This window comes from Physeter macrocephalus, chromosome 11 (assembly GCF_002837175.3).
Source record: "Physeter macrocephalus isolate SW-GA chromosome 11, ASM283717v5, whole genome shotgun sequence".
Lineage (NCBI taxonomy): Eukaryota > Metazoa > Chordata > Mammalia > Artiodactyla > Physeteridae > Physeter > Physeter macrocephalus.
In genome coordinates, this window is record NC_041224.1 from 1108654 (window position 1) to 1121826 (window position 13173).

Below are 13173 nucleotides of genomic sequence, written 5' to 3' on the forward strand. Positions count from 1 at the left end.
TATTTTCTCCATTCTATTTCCAAGATTTTGGATCATCTTTTCTATCATTACTCTGAATTCTTTTTCAGGTAGACTGCCTATTTCCTCTTCATTTGTTAGGTCTGGTGGGTTTTTACTTTGCTCCTTCATGTGCTGTGTGTTTCTCTGTCTTCTCATTTAGCTTATCTTACTGTGTTTGGGGTCTCCTTTTCGCAGGCTGCATGTTCGTAGTTCCTGTTGTTTTTGGTGTCTGTCCCCAGTGGCTAAGGTTGGTTCAGTGGGTTGTGTAGGCTTCCTGGTGGAGGGGACTAGTGCCTGTGTTCTGGTGGATGAGGCTGGATCTTGTCTTTCTGGTGGGCAGGTCCATGTCTGGTGGTGTGTTTTGGGTTGTCTGTGGCCTTATGATTTTAGGCAGCCTCTGTGCTAATGGATGGGGTTTTGTTCCTGTCTTGCCAGTTGTTTGGCATAGGGTGTCCAGCACTGTAGCTTACTGGGTTTTGAGTGGAGCTGGGTCTTGGCGTTGAGATGGAGATCTCTTGGAGATTTTCACCCTTTGATATTACGTGGAGCTGGGAGGTCTCTTGTGGACCAGTGTCCTAAACTTGGCTCTCCCACCTCAGTGACACAGCCCTGACGCCTGGCTGGAGCACCAAGAGCCTGTCCTCCACATGGCTCTGAATAAAAGGGAGGAAAAAAAAGAAAGAAAGAAAGAAAGAAGAAGATACAATAAAATAAAGTAAAATAAAATAAAGTTATTAAAATAAAAAATAAAGAATAATTATTTAGAAAAAAATTTTTTGAATATTAAAAAAAAACTCCGACAGACAGAACCCTAGGACAGATGGTGAAAGTAAAGCTATACAGACAAAATCACACACAGAAGCATATACATACACACTCACAAAAAGAGAATAAGGCAAAAAATATATATATATCGTTGCTCCCAAAGTCCACCTCCTCAATTTTGGGATGATTCGTTGTCTATTCAGGTATTCCAGAGATGCGGGGAACATCAAGTTGACTGTGAAGATTTAATCCACTGCTCCTGAGGCTGCTGGGAGAGATTTCCTTTTCTCTCCTTTGTTCGCACAGCTCCTGGGGCTCAGCTTTGGATTTGGCCCCGCCTCTGCTTATAGGTCGCCTGATGGCGTCTGTTCTTCGCTGAGACAGGACGGGGTTAAAGGAGCAGCTGATTCGGGGGCTCTGGCTCACTCAGGCCGAGGGGAGGGCGAGGTATGGATGCAGGGCGAGCCTGCAGCGGCAGAGGCCAGCCTGACATTGCAGCAGCCTGAGGCGCGCCGTGCGTTCTCCCGGGGAAGCTGTCCCTGGATCACGGGACCCTGGCAGTGGCGGGCTGCACAGGCTCCCGGGAGGGGCGGTGTGGAGAGTGACCTGGGCTCGCACACAGGCTTCTTGGTGGCGGCAGCAGCGGTCTTAGCGTCTCATGCCCGTCTCTGGGGTCCGCGCTGATAGCCGCGCCTCGCGCCCGTCTCTGGAGCTCCTTTAAGCGGCGCTCTGAATCCCCTCTCCTCGCGCCCCAGGAAGCAAAGAGAGAAGAAAAAGTCTCTTGCCTCTTCAGCAGGTCCAGACTTTTTCCCGGACTCCCTCCCGGCCAGCCGTGGCGCACTAGCCCATTCCGGCTGTTTTCGTACAGGCAACCCCAGTCCTCTCCCTGGGATCCGACCGAAGCCCGAGCCTCAGCTCCCAGCCCCCAGTCGCCCCGGCGGGTGAGCAGACAAGCCTCTCAGGCTGGTGAGTGCTGGTCGGCACCGATCTTCCGTGCGGGAGTCTCTCCGCTTTGCCCTCCGCAACCCTGTGGCTGCGCTCTCCTCCGTGGCTCTGAAGCTTCCCCCCTCCGCCACCCGCAGTCCCTGCCCGCAAAGGGGTTTCCTAGTGTGTGGAGACCTTTCCTCCTTCACAGTTCCCTCCCACTGGTGCAGGTCCCGTCCCTATTCTTTTTTTTTGGCCTCTCACTGTTGTGGCCTCTCCTGTTGCGGAGAGCACAGGCTCCGGACGCGCAGGCTCAGCGGCCATGGCTCACGGGCCCAGCCGCTCCGCGGCACGTGGGATCCTCCCGGACCGGGCCACGAACCCGCGTCCCCTGCATCGGCAGCCGGCCCCCCACACACCGCGCCACCAGAGAAGCCCCAAAAGGGGCTTTTGACAGCCAATCCAGCCCTCTGTCTCGGGCATGAACTTGGTCTCACGGTGATCTTGACCCTGAGAAGCACCCAATCTGATGGTGCAATAGAAAACATGTGGGGAAACTATCAAACATTGATCAGAACACGAAGAAGGAATGGTTGTTCTGTAGGAGTTGTTCCGCATGTAGATGTATTTCTGATGTATTTGTGGGGAGGAAGGTGATCTCTGCGTCTTACTCTTCCGCCATCTTGAAGCTCTCCTTGACGAGTAATTTTAAAGTGATTGCTAGAAGAAACTGCATTAAGTTTTCTTGTTCATATATCCTTATCTCTAACATCAGTGTTAAAAGTAATTGTTAGCACAGAAGCGAAAATTACCCAAAAGTATGACCATAATTAGTACCTTCAAAGTTGATCGGAGTGTTCAGTAAAATAAGCATTGTAACATAGAGATTAATTTATGGTTAAATACAGCAAATGGTAATAGGAATAAGAATGTTCCTGAAGTGAACATTTATAGTCTTAATGACTGTACCATTGAATTATTAAGAATGTTATTCTTAATTATTAAGAATTATTAAGAATATTCTTACTTATTAAGAGTGTTCCTGAAGTGAACATTTATAGTCTTAATGACTGTACCATTGAATTATTTTAAACTGTAAACCTGTTTTCTTCCTAAGGACTGAAAGAACATCTCTAGCAATGAACTTAATGTGTCCTCTGTCTGCTCCTGTGATTTGGCAGGTAGACACAGGCTGCTTTCCTCAGTTTACAAGTGGGAGCCTGGGGCACAGAAGTAATATGATGTCAGAGATCAGCAAATTAGATGCAGAGACGGGGCTGGGACTGGGCTCTTCGGTGGGTGAATTTGCCCACCCTGCCCCGTTAGACTGTAAATTCTGGCCAATGAGCAAGGCTTCCTCAGGTGTGGAGACTTTGAATCTGCTATTAGTAAGCAAGCAGCATGAAGTAATTTAGAAATACACGTTCTTTTTAAAAAGAACATTTATGCTTTATCACAGCATCATGTATAATGAAACATGATAAAGCCCTACTGAGTTTGACATCTATGAGGAAACGAGCATTACTTTGGATTAGTGCCAGGGCTGAGAAATGACCCTATTATCTCTGTAACGGTAATACTGTGCCTCACAGGGAAACTTACATCATCAAGAGTGAGTTGTTATTCTCTAGCTGATTCTTTCTACACCAGTTACTAGTATATTAAATCAGAAGGCATTGGAAAGTTCTTTCAAGGGGCTTGGGAGTATAATTCGAAGGTTTCAGTATTCACCTTGACCTGAAACATCATGTAAATCTGTGTGTACACATTTTTATAGATGTGTACACACAGATACATATACACACACACACATTTCACACCCCCATTTCTTTGTACACACCTCTTCTTTCTACATGAAAGACCTCCTTTATTTTCTCTTGTGTTAAGTACTTCTTCATCTCTAAGACCCCTACCAGTTGTTCCCTTGTTGGTGGTGAAGACACCTCACTCTTACAGTCAGGTTGTTGCTTCCCTCTGTCTTTTCTAGAGCGGTTTGTCCTCACTGCTACATCATGTTTTTATTTGTTTGCTGATCATCTCTTTCCATCTTTTAAACTCCCAGTTGAGTGTGTGCTTCTTAAGGGCAGGAACTGCCTTTTTCATTTCATAGTCTAGCCTCTTGCATGATGTCTGCACATACTGGGTACACAATGACTATTAAATGAATAAGTATATATTATACATAGTACAATATATTTGTACTATTATACATAGTACAGTATATATGTACTATTATACATATATATTGATATTATAAATATATATAATTTATACACTCTGCTGTATTTTCAAAATGTGTTTCAGATGACCTATAAGCAATACAACAAATTAGAAGAGAATTGGAAGGAAAAAAAGGAAGAGAATGGGAAATAAAAGGGGCCAAGCATGAGCTAATTCATGCCATGAGTCTGTCAGTGTATATGTAATATGAATATATGTGCATTTGCAATTACAAAGGAAGCTTATCTGTGGAACTTACAATATATATTTAAAAATCTATCTTGTCTGATTTTTGAGCAAAAAATTACATCTTTTTTATTTTGGCCTTGGAAAGCTCTCTCTCTTTAAAGCCACACATTTTTTTCAACGTCTCTGATGCTGAAGGGTTTCTCTGTGGGATGCTCATTAGTGCTAAGATTAGAATGTAATCACCATGTGGTAAAATGGAGTGGCTCAGTGAGCCCCACTGCTGTGAAAACAGGAATCCGTACTATGACTGCACAGAGGCCCTTCAGCTCCTGAAGTTTCATGCGGTAACTCCTCTTACCTGCCCTCTTTCAGAAAACATTATACATGATGTAGGAATGACTATTTGATAATAAGCTGCTCTTGGAATAAATATCTTTTAAGTTAACAAAACAAAAATGTACCTGGGAATTATAGCTTGCCCCCTAGGTGACCTGTTTGCCAAGTTTAAATAAATGCATATATTAAAATGCTGCTCTGAACATCGGGGTGCATGTATCTTTTTTTTTTTTCCTGGTACGCGGGCCTCTCACTGTCGTGGCCTCTCCCATTGTGGCGCACAGGCTCCGGACGCGCAGGCTCAGCGGCCATGGCTCACGGGCCCAGCCGCTCCGCGGCATGTGGGATCTTCCCAGACCGGAGCACGAACCCGCGTCCCCCGCATCGGCAGGCGGACTCTCAACCACTGCGCCACCAGGGAAGCCCAGGGGTGCATGTATCTTTTCAAATTAGACTTTTCATTTTCTTCGAATATATACCCAGGAATGGAATTGCTGGATTATATGGTAGTTCTGTTTTTAGTTTTTTGAGGAACCTCTGTACTGTTCTCCATAGTGGCTGCACCAATTTACATTCCCACCAAGAGTGTACAAGGGTTCCCTTTTCTCCACATCTCACCAGCATTTGTTATTTGTAGAATTTTATTTAAAATTTTTTTAACTGAATGAAAGTTATTTTAAATTCTATAGTGCTTTACACATTTCAAAAGTTTCACACACACGATTTCATGTAATCCCATAATAACCTGTTTTCCCCTTCCCCTGTATTGCCCCTCTCCCCACTGATAACCACTAGTTTGTCCTCTATCGGTGAGTCTGCTTCTTTTTTTTATCCACTAGTTTATTGTATTTTTTAGATTCCATATGTAAGTGATATCCTACAGTATTTGCCTTTCTCTGTCTGACTTATTTCACTTAGTACTATGCCCTCCAAGTCTATCCATGTTGCTACAAATGGCAAAATTTCATTATTTTTTATGGCTGAGTGGTATTCCATTGTATATATATACCATAGTATTTTTTATCCATTCATCTGTTGATGGACTCTTAGGTTGCTTCCATATCTTGGCAAATGCAAATAATGCCGCTATGAACATTGGGGTGCATGTATCTTTTCTGTTTTTTTCAAATTAGTGTTTTTGTTTGTTTGTTTGTTTTTGGGATATAGACCCAGGAGTGGAATTGCTGGGTCATATGGTAGTTCTATTTTTAGTCTTTTGCAAAACCTCCATACTGTTTTCCATAGTGGCTGCACCAGTTTACATTCCCACCAACAGTGTAGAAGGGTTCCCTTCTCTCCACATCCTTGCCAGTATTTGTTATTTGTGTTCTTTTCGATGATAGCCATTCTGACAGGTGTGAGGTGATATCTCATTGTGGTTTTGACTTGCATTTTCCTGATGATTAGCAATGTTGGGCATCTTTTCATGTGCCTTTTGCCCATCTGTATATCTTCTTTGGAAAAATGTCTATTCAGGTCTTCTGCCCATTTTTCAATCAGTTGGGGTTTTTTTGTTATTGAGTTGTATGAGCTGTTTATATATTTTGGATATTAACCCCTTATTGGTCATATTATTTGCAAATATTTTCTTCCATTTAGTAAATTTTCTTTTCATTTTGTCAGTGGTTTCCTCTGCTGTGCAAAAGCTTTTAATCTAATTAGGTCTCATCTGTTTATTTTTGCTTTTGTTTCTTTTGCCTGAGGAGACGGATCCAAGAAAATATTCTGATTTATGTCAAAGAGTGGCCTATGTTCTCTTCTGGAAGTTTTATGGTTTCCAGTCTTATGTTTAGGTCTTTAATCCATAAAATTGTACTTTTATTTTCCTCCTCTCAGGATTAAATTTATGCAAAGCTAAGGAGTGATTTTTTGGGGTTTGTTTAAATATAAGACTCTTCTTGAATCTCGTTCTTGCATGCTTTTTTTTTTTTTTTTTTTTTGGTGGAGGACTAAGCTTTGTTTGCCATGTTGTCCCTTAATTAATTATTAAAGTAATGAGGTCTTATTATTCTGGGTAATTTATTGAATACAATGAAACAGTCACTCACTGGCATTTTTTCAAAGGATGTGGGCCAAGATGCCAACCCATTTCTTTTGGTGCGCCAGCCCTTAGAGCAGTGTGTTCCAGGCATTTGCTAATTACCAGCTGGCAACTGATTGATAACATAAGGCAGGAACGACAAGGCTCTTGAATGGTAGCCACTGACTCACAAGCAAGGCGGAGTGTGTACTGGCTTCAAGCCTTGACTTTTCATGTGCAGATCTTGCTGCTTGGAGAAAGAAGACTTGATCATGGCAAAGAGCATACGTGCTACCTTTGGCATGCTTGCCAGAGGTTATCAGCGTTGTTCTTGACCATCACTTTGGTTTAGCAGCTGAGAACTGCTAAGTAAAATGTGTTATTCCAGTTGAATATGTCTGTCTTCCTATTTGTCAGTTCCTTTGTCCATCCATCCATGTATCTCTTGGTCCATCCATCCATCCATCTACTACTGGATTTCAGCCATCAGTGAACGGGCTGGAGTTAACCTCTGAATGCACTGTTTAGAATTGAGGTTGGGAAACATTTTCTGTAAAGGGACAGGTAGTAAATATTTTAGGCTTATAGGCTATGCTGTCTGTTACAGCTACTCAGCTCTGCTGTTGAAGGGCAAGAACAGCCACAGGATAATATGTAAATGAATGGATGAGGTTGTATGCCAATAAAACATTGTTTACAAAAGTTGACTTGCCCACTCCTGGTTTAGATAGTTGGAAGTATCTGACTCAACACAGTTTGTGTGCTACACAAAAAAACTTAAAAAAAAAGCTTTTAATGCTTATATGTTTTCTTGAGGTTAGACTGTACATTTTTGTTTTTGTTGTTGTTCTTGTTTCCACTGGACCACCAGGGAAGTCCCTTATATGTTTTCTAACAGCAATGTGTCAGGTTTCTTGGCTTAATTGTCATCTGTGTTTAGGTTTACCCACAAAAGTAGTTTTATAGGTTTCACCATTTTGTTACTTAATTAATTTAATTTTATTTAAACATATACATGACTTAAAGCTTATTCATCTCTCTCTGGCACTGGTTATAGAAAGGTCATTGGATTGGAAATACACAAAAATACAAGGAATAAAATTTTCTACCATATCACTGGTAACAGCACCATTAAAGGTGATAGTTTTTACTTACAAATATGATTTAAAAAAGTATACTTTTGATATGAAAACATGAGGAAGATATATTGCTAAGTGGAAAAAGGAGATTATAGAAGGGTTCTAAATAATGTGTGCAGCGTGATTATATTTGTGGAAAGAAAACAAGATTTACATATGGCTACTTTTTTTTTTTTTTTTTTTTTTTTGGCCTCTCACTGTTGTGGCCTCTCCCGTTGCGGAGCACAGGCTCCGGACGCGCAGGCTCAGCGGCCATGGCTCACGGCCCTAGCCGCTCCGCGGCATGTGGGATCTTCCCAGACTGGGGCACGAACCCGTGTCCCCTGCATCGGCAGGCGAACTCTCAACCACTGCGCCACCAGGGAAGCCCTAGATAGTAAATACTATGGTACTATAAGAACCCCTTTTATTAACGTCTTATGTTAGTATGGTACACTTGTTACACAGTTAATGAACCAGTGTTGTTACATTATTATTGTCTAATGCCCAAGATTATGAAGATTTTCTTAGTTTTTCCCTGAAGTCCTTTTTCTGTTCCAAGATAGCTGATTTGATGGTAGTTTTTCATCTGTGTAATAATGTCATATAATAAATGCTATTTCTGTTAAAAATAACTTATGGAATTTGGGGGAAGAATAAACACAATAAAGCTTTGCCACAATGAGGTTCTTATATTCTTTTATGCACAAATGTCACATGTGAAAAAATAATTAACCTTGCATTTTTTCCCTTGTTTTGTATTCAGTGGAACAGGTTCCCATAGAACCATACAACATCCCCCTGTCCCAGGCCGAAGTCATCCAAGAAGGGAGTGATGTCACTCTAGTTGCCTGGGGCACACAGGTCAGAAACCATTATAGCAACTGGTAATGTCCATCTTGTGTTTGGAAGCCCTCATTTTAAATTCTGATTCTATGAAGCATTGAAAATGTCTTCCTTATATCTCGAATTTAAGTCTTGTTTGATGCTACATCTGTATCTGGTACTGATTTCTGACTGAAGGTGACATGCCTTTTCAGTTGTATTAAAATTTACATGTATATGGTGAAGCCATTAAAAATATATTGAGTTTACAAAAACGTATTAAGGACACGTTCTTTTGAAGCACACATTACGTATCCTCACTACTTGTTGCTGCTTTTGACATACCATCTTCTTATTTTTTTTGCCATTATTATTATTTTACTGAATGAAAGATTCTTTACATTCTGTAGTGCTTTTACAGTTTTCAAAAGTTTCACACACATGATTTCATATAATCCCATTATAACCCCTCCTTTTTTTATCCCCTATCCTTTTATTGCCCCTCTCCCTTTCCCTTTCCCCCTGGTAACCACTAGTTTGTCCTCTGTATCTGTGAGTCTCCTTCCTTTTTATTTTATTCACTGGTTTGTTGTATTTTTTAGATTCCACATATAAGTGATATCCTACAGTATTTGTCTTTTTCTTTCTGACTTATTTCACTTTACATAATGCCCTCCAAGTCTATCCATTTTGCTGCAAATGGCAAAGTTTCATTCTTTTTTATGGCTGAGTGGTAGTCCATTGTATATATATACCACATATTCTTTATCCATTCATCTGTTGATGGACACTTAGTTTGCTTCCATACCTTGGCACTTGTAAATAATGCTGCTATGAACGTTGGCGCACATGTATCTTTCCCAGTTAGTGTTTTTGTTGCTGTTTTTGGACGTATACCCAGGAGTATGGTAGCTCTATTTTTAGTCTTTTACAAAACCTCCATACTGTTTTCCACAGTGGCTGCACCTATTTACACTCCCACCAACAGTGTAGGAGGGTTCCTTTTCTCCACATCCTTGCCAACATTTGTTATTTGTGTTCTTTTTGGTGATAGCCATGCTGACAGGTGTGAGGTAGTATCTCACTGTGGTTTTGATTTGCATTTCCCCAGTGATTAATGATGTTTTTCATCCCCTCTGCTGCCATCTCTTGTGATTACTTTGCTGGCTACGTGGACCCGCCAGTGGTCCAGCCTCATTATTTCATACCTTTCTCTTTTCAGTTGAACTGATGATCTATTTCAGTTTTCCCCAGAGCTTATTATCATATCACTCTGCTTCCAAACTTTTAAGCTCAGGACTCTTTCTCTAGCCGTAGACTTCTATCTCTCCTTCTTTTAAAGAAATGGTCAGTTTTTCTTTTTTCTGTGTAAAAGAAATACTTGCTTATTTTAGAAAATTTAATACCACATAATATAAAGAAGATAATGCAAATCATTTGCAATCCTACGACCTCCTACACTCTTCTGCATTTGATTTTTGGCTTGGAGAGCTGTAGTCTTTGCGGTTTCTCACCTCCAGTGGGATAATCATACTGCCTGGAGAGTCACATCCGATGATGGTGCCCACAGTAGTTTTTGCAAAACTTTTCTGCTCTCCTTGAGTCCCTTTTAAAAAGCCCACTCTCAAATCAACTACATTCCAATAAAAATTTTTAAAAAAAGAAAAAAAAAGGCTCAGCATGTGTCCCACTCTCCACGTGTGTCCTTGTCTTTCTTTTTAATAGGGAAGTTAGAGTGTATTAGACACCAATTCCCCCAGCTCGCTTTTCCTTCACACTTACCACTTCTGCTGCCAATCCTTGCCTCTTGCCCTTTTGTCTTCCAAGAAGTGTCTGGTTTTCACAGCTACTTCTCCACATCTGTTTCAGAATGTATTCCATTTCTTCTTCTCCAGGACTGTGATTCATTAGCTGGTCCCTCTCTCCTGCATCTTCAGTTTCTCCTTTCCATGTCCCTCTTATTAAAAAAGTGTGTCCTACCAAATGTAAAATAGATAGCTAGTGGGAAGCAGCTGCTTCGCACAGGGAGATCAGCTGGGTGCTTTGTGACCCCCTAGAGGGGTGGGATAGGGAGGGTGGGAGGGAGACACAAGAGGGAAGAGATATGGGGATATATGTATATGTATAACTGATTCACTTCGTTATAAAGCAGAAACTAACACCATTGTAAAGCAATGGTACTCCAATAAAGTTAAAAAAAATAAAAAATAAAATAAAATAAAAAAGTGTGTCTCTCTTCTCTATTTAAAAAATACCTTTTCTCTATCCTACTTTCCCCTTAAATAACAGTGTATCTCCCTCCTTTCTTTTATCACTAAACTTAAACAACTATGTTCTACTACCTGTATTTAATTCCTTCACTTCCTTATTATTATTATTTTTTAAACTCATTTACCTTATGAGTTCTGTTCCCAGTAGTTAAAACTATTTCTGCTAACATTGCTAACCTTCTAATTGCTAAATCTAACCCTTACCTCATATTGTTATGGTATGTGACACTGGCTGGCTACTATCTCTGTGAAACCTTTCTTTAGCTTCTGGATATATTGTCTTCCGATTTTCCTTCTGTTTCTTTTAACTGTTCTCCTTCTCCTTCTCCTTCTTCTTCTTCTCCTCCTCCCCCTCCCCCCTCCCCTCCCCTCCCCCTCCCCCTCCCCCACATGCCTTTTCCTCTTCTGAAGATGGCTGGTCCTCCTTGGTGCTAAACATTAACCCTTTATTATCTTGGGTAGATTTATATTCATGAAGTTTCCTTTCTTATTTTACCTTGCTGACTTTCATTTCTTCTGGTCAACTCTGCCAGGCCCTTCCTGTTGATTTCTTCTGTTTATTTAAGCTGTAGAATATAATCAGCCTTTCAAAGAAGTGCTTCATAGGTTTTGATTTTTTTCTGATTTGAATTTTAAATATTTAACTTCTTTCCTCCCCTCCTCCTCCCCCTCCCTCCCACTCCTTCTCCTTCTCTCTCTTCCTCTTCCTGCTCCTTCTCTCCCTCTTCCTCTTCTTCTTCAGCTCCTCTTCCTCTACTTTCCTCTTAAATGTTGGTCATGTACAGGGTCCCATGATTTTTGCCCTTTACTTCTCCTTCTGTATACTTTTTCTAGAAACTCAACCTACTCCTGTGACTTTTTTAACCTTCTATGTGTTGATATCTTTGGAATCAGCATCTCTGGCAGTGACTGCTCTCCTTTTCTCAAAGAACCTCTTTCCAGCTGTTTTCTAGACATCTATATTTGATTATTTGGTTGGAATATGGGGTTCAACATGTCTAAAAGAAATTCTCCTTGCGAATCAATTCCTCTAACTTTAAACACTATCTCTATTAAGGATGTCAGAATTCAACTAACTTTTTTTCTTTAGTCATCCTCTGCATATTTCCCTTTTTATTTCAGGTTCATGTGATCCGAGAGGTGGCTTCCATGGCTCACGAGAAGCTTGGAGTGTCTTGTGAGGTCATTGATCTGAGGACTATAATACCTTGGGATGTGGATACAGTTTGCAAGGTATGAATATAGTGTTGATAGTGTCATTTCCTCAAAATCTGGGGCCAAATTTATTGGCTCTTTGCAAAGAATTGTTATAAAATTGTGAGCTTCATGAGGCTTTTCCACTGATATTAAAACTTTAAAATTTACACCCTGAAAGAAATATATGAGCTTAATGCTCAAGGAAACAAATCACTTCAGGTTTTTTTTCTCCCATAGTTCTCTGTTTAAAATATTACAACTCTCTGTCCTTCATGCAGCCAGCTCGTGTTGACTTGTGTGAATAATGCACCAGTGGAAATGAGAGTATATCAGGGATGTTGAAATCACCTGTGTTTTTAAACTTCTTATTGGTTATGGTTCAGTAAGCTAGGTTGAATATAGTCAGCTAAATAATTTGGCTGAATTCTCATTTGTCCCTTCTCCAAAAGAGATGGAGATGGATTATTTTTTAAAAATACTGTGAATCACAGTTTCATGTTACGTTGTGGGATTCTGGCTGCTCTGATTTACAGTTTTCTATCTAAATCATCTCTTGAACTTTGGCCTGTTTAGATTGGTCTTTTTCTTACTATTAATAGGATTCACATAGTCCTCTCTCAAGAATATAGTTTAGTTCTCATTTACTTGGCTATAGCTGATACCTTTCATATTAATGTCTAGATAAATTGAAGTACATCTATTACCAAATTGGTACATAAGGAAAGTTAAGTTCTTTTTTGTGTATGTGATGGTCTTATCTACTAAAGTTTAGGTAACATTGCATGTAATTTTTTCTTGATCTATTTTTATAGCAAATGAGCTATAAGACCTAGAGTATTACACATTTATTATTTTCAAGAGCTTTGGCATTTTTGTAGCTTTTACAGGCTGTTTCTTAGGTTATTACATAAAAATAATCTGCAGTTACTGCTGCTGTAAAAGTATAGCATAGGGTGTTTTAGGTAAAGATCATTTCATAATTTAGAGGAAGATTTAAGATTTGTTATAGTAAATGTTCTGTAGACTTACTGGACACTGTCTAAACACTTGAGATGGTTACAAATGGTTTCAACAATATTCTAAGTCCTTATGTTCGTAGTTTCCATAATTAAGAGCAGTGTTTTAGGTTGAACTATTTATAACTGCATGAAATAATGCTTTTTGCACGCATTTTCAAATCAAGTCAGACATTGCGTTTCCTTTCAAATAGCCAGATGTTCCAAATTATGGTTAAACTGGGACTGATAGCCTTTGCCCCAGAGCAGGCTTCTTGTTTGCACCCTGTCTCACCTACTTGGGGTTTGTATTC

The 13173-nt window shown here is 40.3% G+C and overlaps 1 protein-coding gene across 7 annotated transcripts in view; it reads left to right on the forward strand.

Annotated features, from left to right (window-relative positions):
- The window catches only part of BCKDHB (branched chain keto acid dehydrogenase E1 subunit beta), a 250090-nt gene that overhangs the window by 82666 nt on the left and 154251 nt on the right, over positions 1-13173 (forward strand). For all 7 annotated transcript variants that reach the window (XM_028495377.2, XM_028495379.2, XM_055087679.1 and 4 more), the window contains 2 exons: positions 8339-8436; positions 11790-11900. In XM_028495377.2, the coding sequence (XP_028351178.1) occupies positions 8339-8436; positions 11790-11900 (209 nt within the window). The remainder of the gene's footprint in view (positions 1-8338; positions 8437-11789; positions 11901-13173) is intronic.